Below are 14,550 nucleotides of genomic sequence, written 5' to 3'. Positions count from 1 at the left end.
ATCCTAAAAGCCATCTGCGCACGACATACGGGACAGTTACCTCTACGTCTGGACTCTACTATGTAGGTCAAGGACATAGCATGCGCTTCACGGGTGCACTGTGGTTATGTTCTTTAGGAGAGTTTGGCCTGTGCATCATGGAAGGAGAAAATGGGGGCACAAAACGTGACTTCCTCCATGCTTCAAGTGTTTCAGAAACCAGCAGGCAAAATCTAAGTGTGATTGACATGGTGACTACTTGAACTAGTAGGACTAAGAGCCTAACAGGAAAAACTGGAAATAATTTCTGCACTGGAAAACACCGGAAAGTTAAAGTTTGACTTCGGGTCTCGAAATGTATACAGAAACGAAAGATCGTCAGGCCGTTCATCAGAAGTACATGTACATGTAGGCCTAGGCCTTTAAGGTTTGTTAATTGTGTTGTTACAACTTCGTTCATTAACCCATAGAGGAAGGACACACCATGATTTAGCCCCACTAGTGTGGCATGGAGTCGAGTCCGTGTCACACTAGTGGGCTAACCATGATTACCCCTTAGAATTTTAAAGAGCCTAGCCATGTGATACAAAGAATGTCCTAGCCTCCTACCTGAATACAAGCATTTAAGTAGGCAAGACCGAGTTTTTATCCGTACTGTACACAGGCCTACAACCTGTAACATTATTCCAGCAAAATATCGAAACTTTTTAAATTGCGAGAGCTGAGCTGTGATACTAGTCTGAGTAACTTGGACCCTACAAATTGCCTTTTTTTATACATTTGGACATGGTTAGGCAAATGTTCTAAATGGACTAAGCTGTACTGTTAGGCCTAGATCAAATGTCCAGCACTAAATTGTAAAGTGTTTTCTTTGAATTTTGTGGCAACCCACAAGGGGCCAACCGGGGGGGGGGGGACTAGCTATTTTACATTAAGTTTGATACTTCGTGGAAAACCAAACAATGAAAACACAAGAAGTCCATGTACTGTTTAACAACTGAAATTACTAATTTAATAGATGCTTCTTCACCTGCAGACAGTATGATTAAAAGACCACAGGGGAAGGCTGGTTGGCTTATAAATTGGAGGAAATTACACATTGTATATAAAAAAAATAAAAAGAACATACACGCAGTGACTGGCAGAGCACATATTATGAAGGCACCGTAGTCTGGGCGTAGCAAGGGTGAGAACAAGGCAAAACTAAATGAAAAGAAATTGGAACATACAGAAAGATTACGCAGACCATGCACTGAACCCCTTCCAAACAAATGAATAAATGGTAGTGGTGGTGTAAAGCAGCATAAATTCAGTCATTTCAAATGACTAAAGATGCATAGATACATAAGTAGGCACCACTGTGCTGAAAATGTGAGACGAAATTACACACCACCTTCCACTACCACACCCTGGCCGCAAATCCACACCCTGACTATGCTGCAGGCAGCTTTTATAAGCCTGCAGTAAAAGTCATCCAAAAAGAATGTAGCACAACTGCTCATATGAAAGGACCAGAATTCCTGCAGTGAACAGCCCAAACTAGAATTTCTGAACACACAGAGCCGGGCCAGGGCTCCACAGTGAAATAGAGAACAAAAGGTAAATGAACAATAGGAGCCTACAGTGCCATAGTGTAGCCTACATTAACCCTAACCCTCCATAATACTACAAATTACTACTTGTAGTAAAATGTAGTACTGAGCGCTGTCACTTGTAACAGAAGATGACTTTATTGTTCTCTGAAGCCATACAATACAATAGATAAGACAATGTACCATACAGTGCTGTGGCACTATGAATATTGTTCTCTGTACAAGTAACAATGGAAGTAACCTAGCCAGAAGTAGTAATTTGTAGCGCTAGGTCCTTCAGGCTAAGACTATTACCTAGTATTTTGTAGTACTGTGTAGTGTAAGCCAAATAATTTGCTTGGCGGTTAGGATTACAGGAGCAACTGCTTGCCGTAAAAAAATTAAGCTCAAATTTTGTTACAGCATGGTAGGCTAGGCCTGAGTGTTTGTCAGTATTTACCCTGCTGTACTGAGGAAAAAGTTCTGTGGACGCTGCTTGACACCCTGTGCACAAACACTGTGAGACTGGTCAGGAAATTTTGAAGTGTTTTCTAAGTATTAAAATGACTTGGTTTTTCTTCCTTCCTAAATTGAACTTTTCTGGATTTATAAGTTTTTGCTTTCTGACGGCTTATAGGTCACTATAGGGAATAATTACTGTCTGTATGATGGAACTCTTTCCCCTGCTAACTTTTCCAACGTAGGCCTACTGTACATATGTAATCCCTTTTTGTTGCCTGAATATAAATCATAGCAGGAAAAAATTCAATAATGATGTCATTTAAAACTCAAATGTTGTGGCATGTACAACGACATAAACTCAACAATTGTGACCCGTGATATGATTGGAAGGTGTCAATAATGTGTCATTGACTTACTGGGTACATGTACATGCATGTTATGTGGCGTGACTTCACACCCTGTTAAATGTAGCACTGAGTTACGCTCTTGCATGGCAGGAAATATTGTGGCTCTTCACATGCAAGCTACATGAAAGAACCATGCTAATTGGGCATACATTCACTGCTGTTTTGCGTAGTTGATGTCTATCAATGTGTATCTGTATAGATGGAGATCAGTGACACAAGACAAATCACAGACAAAACTTCAGTCATGGCTCAGGGTGTGAATAGTTTGGGTTACGCTTTTATGCCAGACTTTGAAATTGAATAAAGGCTGACTTGTAGATGTTACAAAGAGCCCTCCACACATTGTATAAAACAAATGACAAACAATTCCCATTTGTGCAATGGAAAAATTGATTTCATTCGGTGACAGATTGAGCGTCCCATTCCACAAGGCTTCACCTTGTAGAATGGAACATTCCATTGCACTCATGGTCGTTATTTGTATAATGAACAGGGGGTAGCTGCAATTTACTGGAGTGTGTTCACCTTAAGAAGTGAACACCACTACCTTGGCACAGACTTTCTACAACAGTTTGCTACACGGACATGTGTTGTCAATCATAAATGTACTCAAACACATAGCTCACTCTGTGTACTGTTATATACAGTGTACTGCTCAAGATACAATCCTTTGATCGCTTCCCCTTAGAATGGCTGACGGGGATGAGGGAGAAGGTAGCAGAGAATGGAAGAGAAGAAAATTACAAAATCAACCTGAAGCAGCAGGTAATGTACATGTATATAGAGTTTCCTGTTGGACCATGATGGTGATTGGCTTCATATCTCAAGAAAAATTGTATTACAGGTTCATCTTCTATAATGAAGGATTACGCAGCGCAGATAAGAGTTCTAAAGCTCTGTCCAAGTTAATATTAATATGAATAAAAAAAGTTAACTGATACATTGCATTTTATGTATATATTTAAGTCATACATGCGGATGAGTCACTTCTTAGCAACTGAATGCTAATCTGCTTGATTTGATTGTAGAATGCGGTGCATACACATCATTCCAGTCTGGTCAACCATCAGAGAATCAACCAACCACACAGGGTGCTATCTCAAACTCACTGACACCATGTAGACACCAAACACTGGCTCTATGCAGACCATGTACCCAGAACCAGACAACAGAAGGGGAACAAACACTGGCTGTGAGGAGACCAGACAACCAGGACCAGACAACAGATGGGGAACAAATACTGGCCGTGAGGAGACCTGACAACCAGGACCTGACAACAGGTGGGGAACAAACACTGGCCGTGAGGAGACCAGACAACCAGGACCAGACAACAGGTGGGGAACAAACACTGGCTGTGAGGAGACCAGACAACCAGGACCAGACAACAGATGGGGAACAAACACTGGCCGTGAGGAGACCTGACAACCAGGACCAGACAACAGATGGGGAACAAACACTGGCCGTGAGGAGACCTGACAACCAGGACCTGACAACAGGTGGGGAACAAACACTGGCCGTGAGGAGACCAGACAACCAGGACCAGACAACAGGTGTGGAACAAACGCTGGCTGTGAGGAGACCAGACAACCAGGACCAGACAATAGGTGGGGAACAAACAATGGCTGTGAGGGGACCAGACAACCAGGACCAGACAACAGGTGGGGAACAAACACTGGCTGTGAGGAGACCAGACAACCAGGACCAGACAACAGGTGAGGAACAAACATTGGCTGTGAGGAGACCAGACAACCAGGACCAGACAACAGGTGGGGAACAAACACTGGCTGTGAGGAGACCAGACAACCAGGACCTGACAACAGGTGGGGAACAAATGCTGGCTGTGAGGAGACCAGACAACCAGGACCAGACAACAGGTGGGGAACAAACACTGGCTGTGAGGAGACCAGACAACCAGGACCAGACAACAGGTGGGGAACAAACACTGGCTGTGAGGAGACCAGACAACCAGGACCTGACAACAGGTGGGGAACAAACACTGGCTGTGAGGAGACCAGACAACCAGGACCAGACAACAGGTGGGGAACAAACACTGGCTGTGAGGAGACCAGACAACCAGGACCTGACAACAGGTGGGGAACAAATGCTGGCCGTGAGGAGACCAGACAACCAGGACCAGACAACAGGTGGGGAACAAACACTGGCTGTGAGGAGACCAGACAACCAGGACCAGACAACAGGTGGGGAACAAACACTGGCTGTGAGGAGACCAGACAACCAGGACCAGACAACAGGTGGGGAACAAACACTGGCCGTGAGGAGACCAGACAACCAGGACCAGACAACAGGTGGGGAACAAACGCTGGCTGTGAGGAGACCAGACAACCAGGACCAGACAACAGGTGGGGAACAAACACTGGCTGTGAGGAGACCTGACAACCAGGACCAGACAACAGATGGGGAACAAATGCTGGTTGGAAGGAGACCAGACAACCAGGACCAGACAACAGGTAAAACAAACATAACATTATTTCCAGTTAGAAAGTCACAACAAAATCTTGAGGAAATGGTAGAAATTAATTTTTTTTCGTCTTTTTCCCCAACATTTTCAGACATGGTACCAGTTGCAGTCGTCAAAGAAATACTGCAAACAGCTTTATTACAACAGGTGTCAGGCTCTGGAAACATTCCCATCAACAACCCAACAGATTGCACCATTCACATCTATCAATCTAAAGGTAATAGCAAGCAACCAATTCATCTCTTCCATTTAACTGTTCATCACTTGTGACTGGATATTGACAGACTCCAGGGTGGTTTTGCAACTTGTGCCAATTGTCACATGTTCCATCTGCCATTGATCGCAAATGACTTGGCCCGGAACCTGTTAATATATCCCAATATATCAGAATATAATAAGTGGACAAACTTTAACAAATACAGTTACTGTGCCGGCAAGATGTATGAAAAGAGAATGTTTAACAGCAAACAGTAAACTTTTTTCTGTCCATTTTTTTTTCATTACCCATAACAAATCAGAAGATAGCACCCACATGTACTTTCTTGTGTGTTTTTTATTTGGTTTAAGCTGTGCCCACTGAATATTAGACCAAGACTGTATGGCTGTTATGAGAAGCATTATTGATCAACTGAGTCCAAGTTGCAGTTGTAAGCATTTTGCTTTTCAACTCTTGATCCTTTTTTTCCAAGTTGATGGGCTTCATGATGGGTTGCTTGATTGTAGATGGTGCTTGTTCATCACATCAGTCTGGTCAACCATCAGTCGACATGCCAGAGGATCAAGCAATCACATCACAGCATCCAACCCTACAGAGTGCTGTCTCACACACACAGACATCAGGTAACAATCAATATTTAACCCTAACACTCCTCAATCCTTCCCCTGTTGGAGGACTGAGGACTGTTAGGGTTAAACTCCACATAATAGTCCCAATATAGAATAGAGTATCTGTATATGACTGTGCAAGAAATGTGAATGTGAAGGCCTCTCACTGACTTGAGCACAATGTCTTTGGAATTATGGCCAAATCCACAATTTGTTAGGAATGCTTATGTGGTGTTCTGTGCATTAAGCTAATGAGCAATGTTTGGAAGATGCGCTGAAGACATTCTCACTGAAATATTAAAAGCCTTCCATGTTACCAAAGATGTACATGTATTGGGCATCATGGAAATAATAATTTTTAATTAACGGTTTTGCAAGTTCCTAGATGACACTGAGCACAAAAGAGCAAAATGTTGAGTTTTGCAAGGGTGAAACTCATAATTAAGTGCATTCTGCTGTTCACCGTCTATTTGTGCCACTTGGGATTCCCTTCTAATGCATCTTGTGTTCCATTATATAATAAATAGGAGAGCAATCCAAGAGGAAACTTCAGTGTAGCAAAATATGATGCTTTCTTCTCAAACACTGTTCGTCAGCTCTTCAACATTTTGCAACCATGTTACGTGATCTCTGCAGACCTGCCAACATGCCGCACTCCTTCCTGAGGTCAGGCATTACCACACAATAGATTAAAAATTTAAGTGAACTGAAGGCTCATTTAAATACATTTTAATCTATTGTGTGGTAATGCCTGACCTCAAGCCCCTACAATGCCAGGTCTGTTTCTGTGGTTACCTGTGCAAGATATTTATTTTGCAAAATCGAAGTATCTCATCTTACAAACAGATTGTCCTGAGATGCCTTGAAGCTGTTTTTAAATATTGCATTTTTTACTTTAAAAGTGATAGTTTTGACCAAAATTTTTAAATTTCAAATTGCGTCTTTGTGTGTCAATTAACCTCATTTTAATTTTTATGCTAATGAGTGTTTCCATGTGTATGAGAAAAACTGTGATGTTATCCCAGGAAGAAAGCCCCAATATTTCATGTGACAAAAAGTCCTGCATTTTCCTGGATTGAATTTTCTCCTCTTTACCAATTCATTTCTTTTTATGTGTAAAGACTAATTTGATTAAATGCCATAACTGCGGTGGCACCACACTCACATGAACATTCTTCAGCTTGACGTGTGCATGCATTTTGCAAACCACGACACCATATTTGTCGAAGAGGCATGTAACGCATGCGTACCACCTGTCCAAGAGCGTTGCACCACTGCAGTAATGGCTTATAATTCTGGTTGTCGAATTACACTATAGGAATAAGCAAGAATGAATCCTTTTCTCGGAAATGCTTTCAGTGAGTAAAACCTACGCACTGAACTATGTCTTCCCTGGATGGCGTCACAGCAAACGTAAATGTAAACGTCCAGTAAATGAAGTTATGATTTTTGAAGAATTTTGAAAACGGAAAATCTTGAAAATCCCCCGGGTATTCGTCATCCAACTTCAAATTAACCTCGGCAGCAAGTGGTTAAAGAACCCTGGGAAGTATTAAACCATCTTTAACAGAAGTCACTCTTTGGTTCAGTTGGTAAGTCGCTCAAAGATGCACAGCTGTGTCATGTTGTGCACTGCACCAACTGTCCCTCACAGGAATATCAGATTGCACTTTTGTGCTGCCCAAGAACTGTGCTTCACTGTTTCATGTGCATCATTGTGCAGTAAACCAACTGCAGTGAAGAGGACTGCACAAAAGAGCCTGGGTCATTTTGTGATGGCAACTAACTGTGTACACACTGAAGTTGTGCATATTTGTATTCCAAATAAAAAACACCCATGCACAAGAGTGACTGAGGCCACTCATGCATCCTTGTGCTGTTAAACCATAGGAGAGTTAATAACGTGTTACATGTCTCTATTTGTGGCTATTCACTCTTAGAATACAGTGCATCTGATGTCCAGTCCCTGAATGCTGCCAATACCTGTGAAGATGAACTGAAGTCACTCTATGATGAGACAGGTAGCTTTGTACAGATGAACCCATGGTGTGATGATCTCAAAAAACCCATTGCGGACATGTACACCAAGTTACAGCTGATCACTGGTGAGGGAAAAACAGAATGCACCTTTGTATCCTACAAGGATATGTTCCTGCTGAAAACAAAAGAAGGTAAATTGATCCCTATAGCTGTATTAAGTGGGCTGGCTGGTAGAGGAAAGACCACTCTTTTTGACAAGATTGCGTATGATTGGGCAGTTGGCTCTTGCATGGTCTTACAGAAGTATAAACTGCTCTTCCTTTTGAAAATGTGTGATCTGAAGCAGGAGTCGGATCTTATTGATGCAGTTTTTGACCAACTCTTAGCAGAAGACACAAGTGTAGACAGGAATGCTCTGGGGTCATACATCAAGATGAATTCTGGCAAAGTCCTCATTCTCTTGGATGGCTTTGATGAGTTGAGGACCACTTCCCTCAACAAATCCTCATTTGGTTCCATTCTGAAAATCCTCAATCGTAGGATGTGTAGAGGTTGCACCGTACTTGTGAGTACCCGCCCCTCCCACTTAGACAGATTGACAACAAAGGAACTGATTCAACCACCATTCACACATGTCAGGGTCATGGGGTTCAGTAAAGAAGACATCACTGAGTATGTGAACAAGTTTTACTGTGATGAACCTACTAAGGCAAAGGAACTTCTGACAAGGATTAGATCCTCAAACCTTTTGTCAGTTTCAGCCGAGAGTCCCATGTTGCTTCTCATGATGTGTTCCCTGTGGAGTGAAGATTCCAAACTTCCAGAAACAATGTCACGCTTCTACCACAACGCAGTTAATGAAATTGGCAAAAGAAAAGATGTTTCAGAACAAGAAATGAACAGGGTGGTGATTAAACTTGGCAAGGTTGGATTACAAGGTCTTCTTTCCCCAGATCAAGTGCTGTGCTTTAAAGAAAGTGACTTTGAGCCGGGTGTGCTTAGCCTTGCTGTAAAAGCCGGTATTTTGACCAGACAGAGAGTCCTTAAGAGCCGAATACCTCACAGCAGTGTGCAGTTCATTCATAAAACGTTTCAGGAATTTTGTGCTGCATTATACTACCAAAACTTGTTTAAAGCAGACAGAGTAGAATTTCAGAAGACTCTAAGTAAGATTGTGTCAAAAGGTCCAATGGATTTTGAGAACCTTCTGCGCTTTTGTTGTGGTAGAAATGAGGCATGCACATTTGAGATAATAAAGGTATTGCAAGAGGAGTGTAATGAGGAGGATTTGTCCGTTGATTTACAGGTCGGTCAGTTGGCTCTTCACTGTTTTTTTGAAGGTCAATGTAAGATTTTGCCTCCTGAGGATTTCATACGCTCTCTCATACCTGATAGCATCATCTTTCAAGGTCTTGATAATGACAGTCTCAACTCGGTAACATACTTTCTGAAATGTGTTGCTCAGGACAGTGGCAATGCTCATCACCTTGCAAAAGTTAAAAAATTTAGGATTTTGCTTGGTAATTTGACAAGGTGTGTCAGGCATTTGGGCATTGCTCTGAGTGCAATGACAAATCTACGCGAGGCAGAATTCACTACTTGCTTGAACTGTGAGACCATAGCACACGTCACTAAGTCACTCAGTGATCTACCCAGCTTGGTGAAACTATTTTTTTCTGATAACCTGGGTGGTACAGCAGCATCATGGGGGATGCATCTGAAGGCGCTGAAGCCCCTTCAAGAGCTGACCTTTAGTCGCTGCCTTTTGAATAGACAGGACATGGTACATCTTGCCAAGTCACTTGGGGATCTACCCAACTTGGTTGAACTAACTATTACTTTTAATAATCTGGCTGGCACAGCTGAATCATGGTCAATGTATCTCAGGTTCATCAAGCCCCTCCAGAATCTGTTGCTAAGTTACTGCTCATTGACTGGACAAGACATGGGGCATGTGGCAGAGTCACTTGGACACCTACCCAACTTGGCTACATTATATCTTTCGAGTAATAACCTGGGTGGTACAGCTGAATCATGGTCTATGCATCTGAAGCGCATCAAGCCCCTGAAAAATCTGTCGCTGAATAACTGCTCATTAAGCGGACTGGGCGTGGTACATGTTGCAGAGTCACTGAGGGATCTACCCAACTTGGTTTTCTTGAATCTCTCTGGTAATAATCTGGGTGGTACGGTAGCATCATGGGGAATGCATCTGAAGGAGCTCAAGCCCCTACAATGCCTAGGCTTGAAGGCCTGCTCATTAAATGGACTGGACATGGTACGTGTTGCTGAGGGTCTCAAGGATCTACCCAACTTGGTTTCATTGGATGTTTCTGGTAATAACCTTGGTGGTACCGCAGCTTTATGGTGCATTCATCTAACCCATGCATTGTCCCTAAGGTACATGTACCTGGATCTCAGAGACTGTGGGCTGACAGATGAAGATAAGAAATACATCCATGTTGCACTGGGTAACCTACATGTAGGTGAATTGCACATGTAGCAGTGGTGGTATGGTACATGTAGAGTAATTGACGGGAGTAGCCAAGTGACTCATCAGCAACAGTACCTTTCATTGATCATCTCTGTTTGTTTGTTAATATTCTGAGGAGTGAGTTCAAGTCATGCACCAGCCTTTGAATGAAAACTTATTCTGCCAATCAGCTGTGAGAGGAGTTGTCCCTTAATCGTGCCTCTTTGTTTTTCCGCTGCTCTCTGTTTCTCTTGGGGGAGTGAGTTCCAGTCATGTGCCTTTCTCTGACTGGACACATTCAGCCTGTTAGCTGTCAGATCGTTCAGAGGCCTCAATGTAATTTCTACATCTTTGAGTTGACTTTCACCTACCCATACTCCAAACATTTGAGAATCCTGTACCTGCTTTAAGCAATTCATTAATCCTTGTAAACTTCAATTCAGCAGTGCCAAGCCCACTGTCCCAGGAGAAAACCCTGGAAATATGTATTTCTGATCAGGCTCCATGCAGACAAACGAAAGACGGACAAGTAATCTGTGAATCTCAACACTTCATTGAATTTACCTTTTTATTCAAAACCAATTAACAAATCAAAATTACATCCAAAAATTAATTAACTGAATACATTACAAATCATCAAAGAAATCGGGCCCAAACCAACACTTTATTGGCTCCGCTGGGGAAGTGAGCTGCCTGGGTTAAGATGTTAAAGCACCGGTGCATGATCTGCAAAGTGGAGTGTCTGGCATCTCTGACCTTCATTTCTCATAGGTGAGCTGGCTGATAATCCTGCTGTTCTGGTTGACACTGGTTCAGCCTCATGAGGCCATCTCTTATCGGTAGTATGGAGCGTCTGCCACGCATAATTTCAAACCCTCATGGAAACCCTGGTTTTAAATCAGATGTTGAATCACCACCAGCAATGCAGCATAAACTGCACAGAATGTCACGGTTACAAATACCATTACAATTTCACATAATAAATCTCATTAAAATGATATTTACAGGTTACAGCGAATAACCTGGTCTAGAACATGTTGGAATCATTTGTGGAGGCAAAGATATTGTGACAAATGCAACAATTGTGCAAATTTTGGTTCCAAGAACCTGCAACTCCCTGACAAATGGGTACAAACTAGCAGGCCCCAAATGCCCTGGCGTAGTGTCCACCCTGCAGTCTTGCCTCCAAGTGAGGAGCCAATGCCCTAAGCAGTCTTTTATAAATTAACAGGCCCCAAATGCTCTGGCGTAGTGTCCACCCTACAGTCTTGCCTCCAAGTGAGGAGCCAATGCCCTAAGCAGTCTTTAAAAACTAACAGGCCCCAAATGCTTTGGCGTAGTGTCCCCCGCAGTCATGCCTCCAAGTGAGGAGCCAACACCCTAAGCAATCTTTTATACCCAGCCCTATTAGTGGAGAACTCTTTAAGAAATCTACACAATGCTGTATTTACCCATGGACTTGGCATACCAACCATCAATTCAACACCGCTGCCCATTGAGCACTCATTGGATTAAAAGCTTATTCAATGTAATGACAAAGGATTAACCAGAAGTTAAGTGGCACTGTATGTGAGACTAAGTCCATCAAAAACTCTGGTCAGGATCTCCACTGGATCTCTTAATACAAAGAAGGGAGTTTATACAATCTAAACTGGATCTCTTAAAACAAAGAAAAAGAATTTTGCAATACTAGTAAAGTTTGAAGACTTGGAAAAAAGCCCTTTAATCAGACGGTGACATCCACTCACCTAAAGAGCCATCACGTTTCCATTCCATTGGCTAAGTGCATTTGACAACCCAACTAGACTTGTCATTGTTTGCAACCTTTAACCATTGACTGGAAGTATCTCCTCATCAAATTAAAGCATTAAAATGCATGTATAACCCTCACAATTAAAAATGGAACTTGATCCTCAATTTGAAGAAATGCTTGTTGCAAGATGGAATTGCATGGTTTTCTTTGACTTTGTAAAAATGGCCCTTTGAGGCAGTCCTATTGGAAGTTCTTGTTTATTATTATTACTGTTAAATCACTTGTCAGCTTTCATCAAGGAGGCTCTATGCAGATCGTTTGCTGCCATAATGTGTCATGTATGCAGTGCTGTAGTTTCCTCAAATCTTACAGTTAATTGGCTAAGGCCAGTCACTTACAAAGGAGTATAGAGGGAGATGATGGGAATGCATTACTTCTGGCAATTAGGCCTGTAATCTGAGAATGATGAAACATCCTGCCAGTGTATGCCAGTAACTTGAGTATAACTGTTGAAATCACATGTAGTTTGAATATTCCTCAACAGTGATGGAAGGATACTAAACTGCCCAAGCATAGATAGACAAAAGAGTTCTCTATTTTTGTAATAATTGTAAATAATAGTTGTATGATTAATTATGGAGAAGAAAAGCAAGCTTTATTTTTCTACCTTATACGTGTCAGCATTGAAATTTGTGCAACTCAAATGGTTTGGTTTTCCAATTTGCCACGCTGGCAACTGCAGAATAGAATATGATTTGCTTCTCCAACAGACCACAGCATGTACATGTAACAAGCCTTAATCATCACTCAGTGAGCAGTGAAGACAACACAGCTACACGCAAACATGAAGAATTTGGGAAGCATATCATTGAAACTGTAGAGGAGAAAAATAACTTCAAGTTGCTGTATGTGGTCTAAGTAATGATTTTAATCAGTTTGTTTGATGAGAAATGCGGACTAGCAACAGATGTTTTGGAACACAAACATTTTCTGTTTTTTGTGTTGGTTGCTACGATGTACATGTACTTAGATTCATCAATTTAATTTAACCAGTTTCCTGTATGTGTTGGATGGGATATGCTTAAATTTCATTGATGTTAAAATATGCACTGAAGTGTTTGATTAATGTGGGATTTTTCAAGGAGGAATATAAGTTATTGGAAGAGGCTGACCATTATTACTTGTGTTGACTGAGCAAGTTGTGGAGTATCAATATGCCGACACATTTTATAGGTCTTTTATTGTAGATATTAAAACAAATGTCTTCTATGTTACGTTGCTCTGGGGGGGGTATCTTTAAGGAAATGTGATCCTGACACATTGTTAAATCACAGAAAAAGTTAAGAGAATGTTACATTTCAAGTTTTAATCAAACAAGTGTGAGTTTTGCCGTCATACTAAATATAAAACTACAAATGTACTCTTGTGGTATACACTTTTGTCGTACATGTACACTGTATGTATACTGAAGTGGGCTTAATTCTAATGGTTTAGTTGTTATAATGAGCTTATTTATTATATGTATATACAAATATGTACCGTTATTGTGCTTTTTATTTTGAAACCAGTTGTACATTTTTGTATATGTTGAAATAAAAGGCTCCAAAATGGCATTTGACAAAAAAGAAAGAAGTACAGTTCTCTTTGTTAGCAAAGGACATAATGAATTTCACATCAATAAAAGGTACTCATCTGTACTCTGTACATATTGTGTCATTTTGAGACACTAGCACTGAAATATTTCTGATTTAGACTTTCTGTACTAATATGATACACTGTGCATGTACATGTAATTCTGAAGATGAAATATTGAGTAGTTTGCATGAGTTATGTGTCTTGGAATGGTCAGAACGGTTCTGCATTCTGAAGTTCTAAACTTCCATATCATTTTCTTGTTACATACCGTACACACATGCATTCTTTGGTGGAAAACTTTTATAACCTATTAATCCACATGTCAATAGCATATTAAGCATGTTGACTGATTTTGAAGAAGTTGATAATCACATCATGTCATGCTTCATAAGGAATGAAAGGTTGCAGATTCCTGGCATTAATTTTGTGGTTGCTAGTTACCTGAGAAAGTCTCACTTCCCAGGCTGTACAGTTTGAAAAGATAGAACTTGCCATATCATGAGACTCTAGGCTAGTGGCCACACCTTACAACATCAAGTTATGATCACTCCAGACAGATTGCTTTATGTTGTGTTTTATAGAAGTCTAGCTATATTTGAGATGAAGTTTCTCTCAAGTTATTCAACCTGTAATGAGCCAGCTCGATCCATTTACCGAAACTGGTGCACATCCGATGATAATCAGGAATGGCAGCATGCGTGTATGATAATTTGTCCTATCAACATAGCCATATACACCAAGCATGCTCAGGGCTTTGTTCCCAAAAGACCTTAATTTCCTTTTTGAAATTCCAAACTGGTTTTTGCAAACAATTCCTTGAGCCTTCACAGTTTAACTTTGTCACACAAACAGGTATGTCTTTCACCTTAAATTTGCATTTTGTGCATGATCTCAGAGAAATAAGTTGCCTGCTTGTTGCAGTGTGTCTACTTTTTAACTTATTTGTAATACAAATGTTGATGCTGATTAAGCTTAAATCTTTTCTC

General features: G+C 41.2%; 2 protein-coding genes across 7 annotated transcripts; both read left to right on the top strand.

The window, feature by feature from the left end:
• Positions 1-267: 267 nt before the first annotated feature.
• Positions 268-14,389, top strand: LOC110988778 (uncharacterized). Of its 6 annotated transcripts, none has more exons than XM_087146149.1 (8): positions 268-406; positions 3,108-3,184; positions 3,448-3,969; positions 4,078-4,887; positions 4,990-5,115; positions 5,622-5,738; positions 7,664-7,894; positions 12,700-14,389. In XM_087146149.1, exons 2-8 carry the CDS (start codon positions 3,109-3,111, stop codon positions 12,717-12,719), a joined length of 1,902 nt encoding a protein of 633 aa, XP_087002275.1. In that variant the 5' UTR covers positions 268-406; position 3,108; the 3' UTR covers positions 12,720-14,389. The 6 variants fall into 6 exon arrangements, with proteins under 6 accessions (XP_087002275.1, XP_087002274.1, XP_087002278.1 ...); XM_087146148.1 differs by having other exon boundaries at positions 3,448-4,509; positions 4,564-4,887; XM_087146152.1 differs by having other exon boundaries at positions 3,448-4,671.
• Positions 7,903-14,389, top strand: LOC110988776 (NACHT, LRR and PYD domains-containing protein 3-like). The gene has a single exon (XM_022252595.2). It carries the CDS (start codon positions 7,993-7,995, stop codon positions 10,204-10,206), a length of 2,214 nt encoding a protein of 737 aa, XP_022108287.2. The 5' UTR covers positions 7,903-7,992; the 3' UTR covers positions 10,207-14,389.
• Positions 14,390-14,550: the final 161 nt, after the last annotated feature.

This window comes from Acanthaster planci, linkage group LG14, assembly GCF_054643075.1.
Source record: "Acanthaster planci isolate LZ-2023a linkage group LG14, COTS_SCS, whole genome shotgun sequence".
NCBI classification, from domain to species: Eukaryota; Metazoa; Echinodermata; class Asteroidea; order Valvatida; family Acanthasteridae; genus Acanthaster; species Acanthaster planci.
The sequence above is the reverse complement of the archived record's forward strand: the minus strand, read 5'-3'. Positions and strand labels throughout refer to the sequence as shown.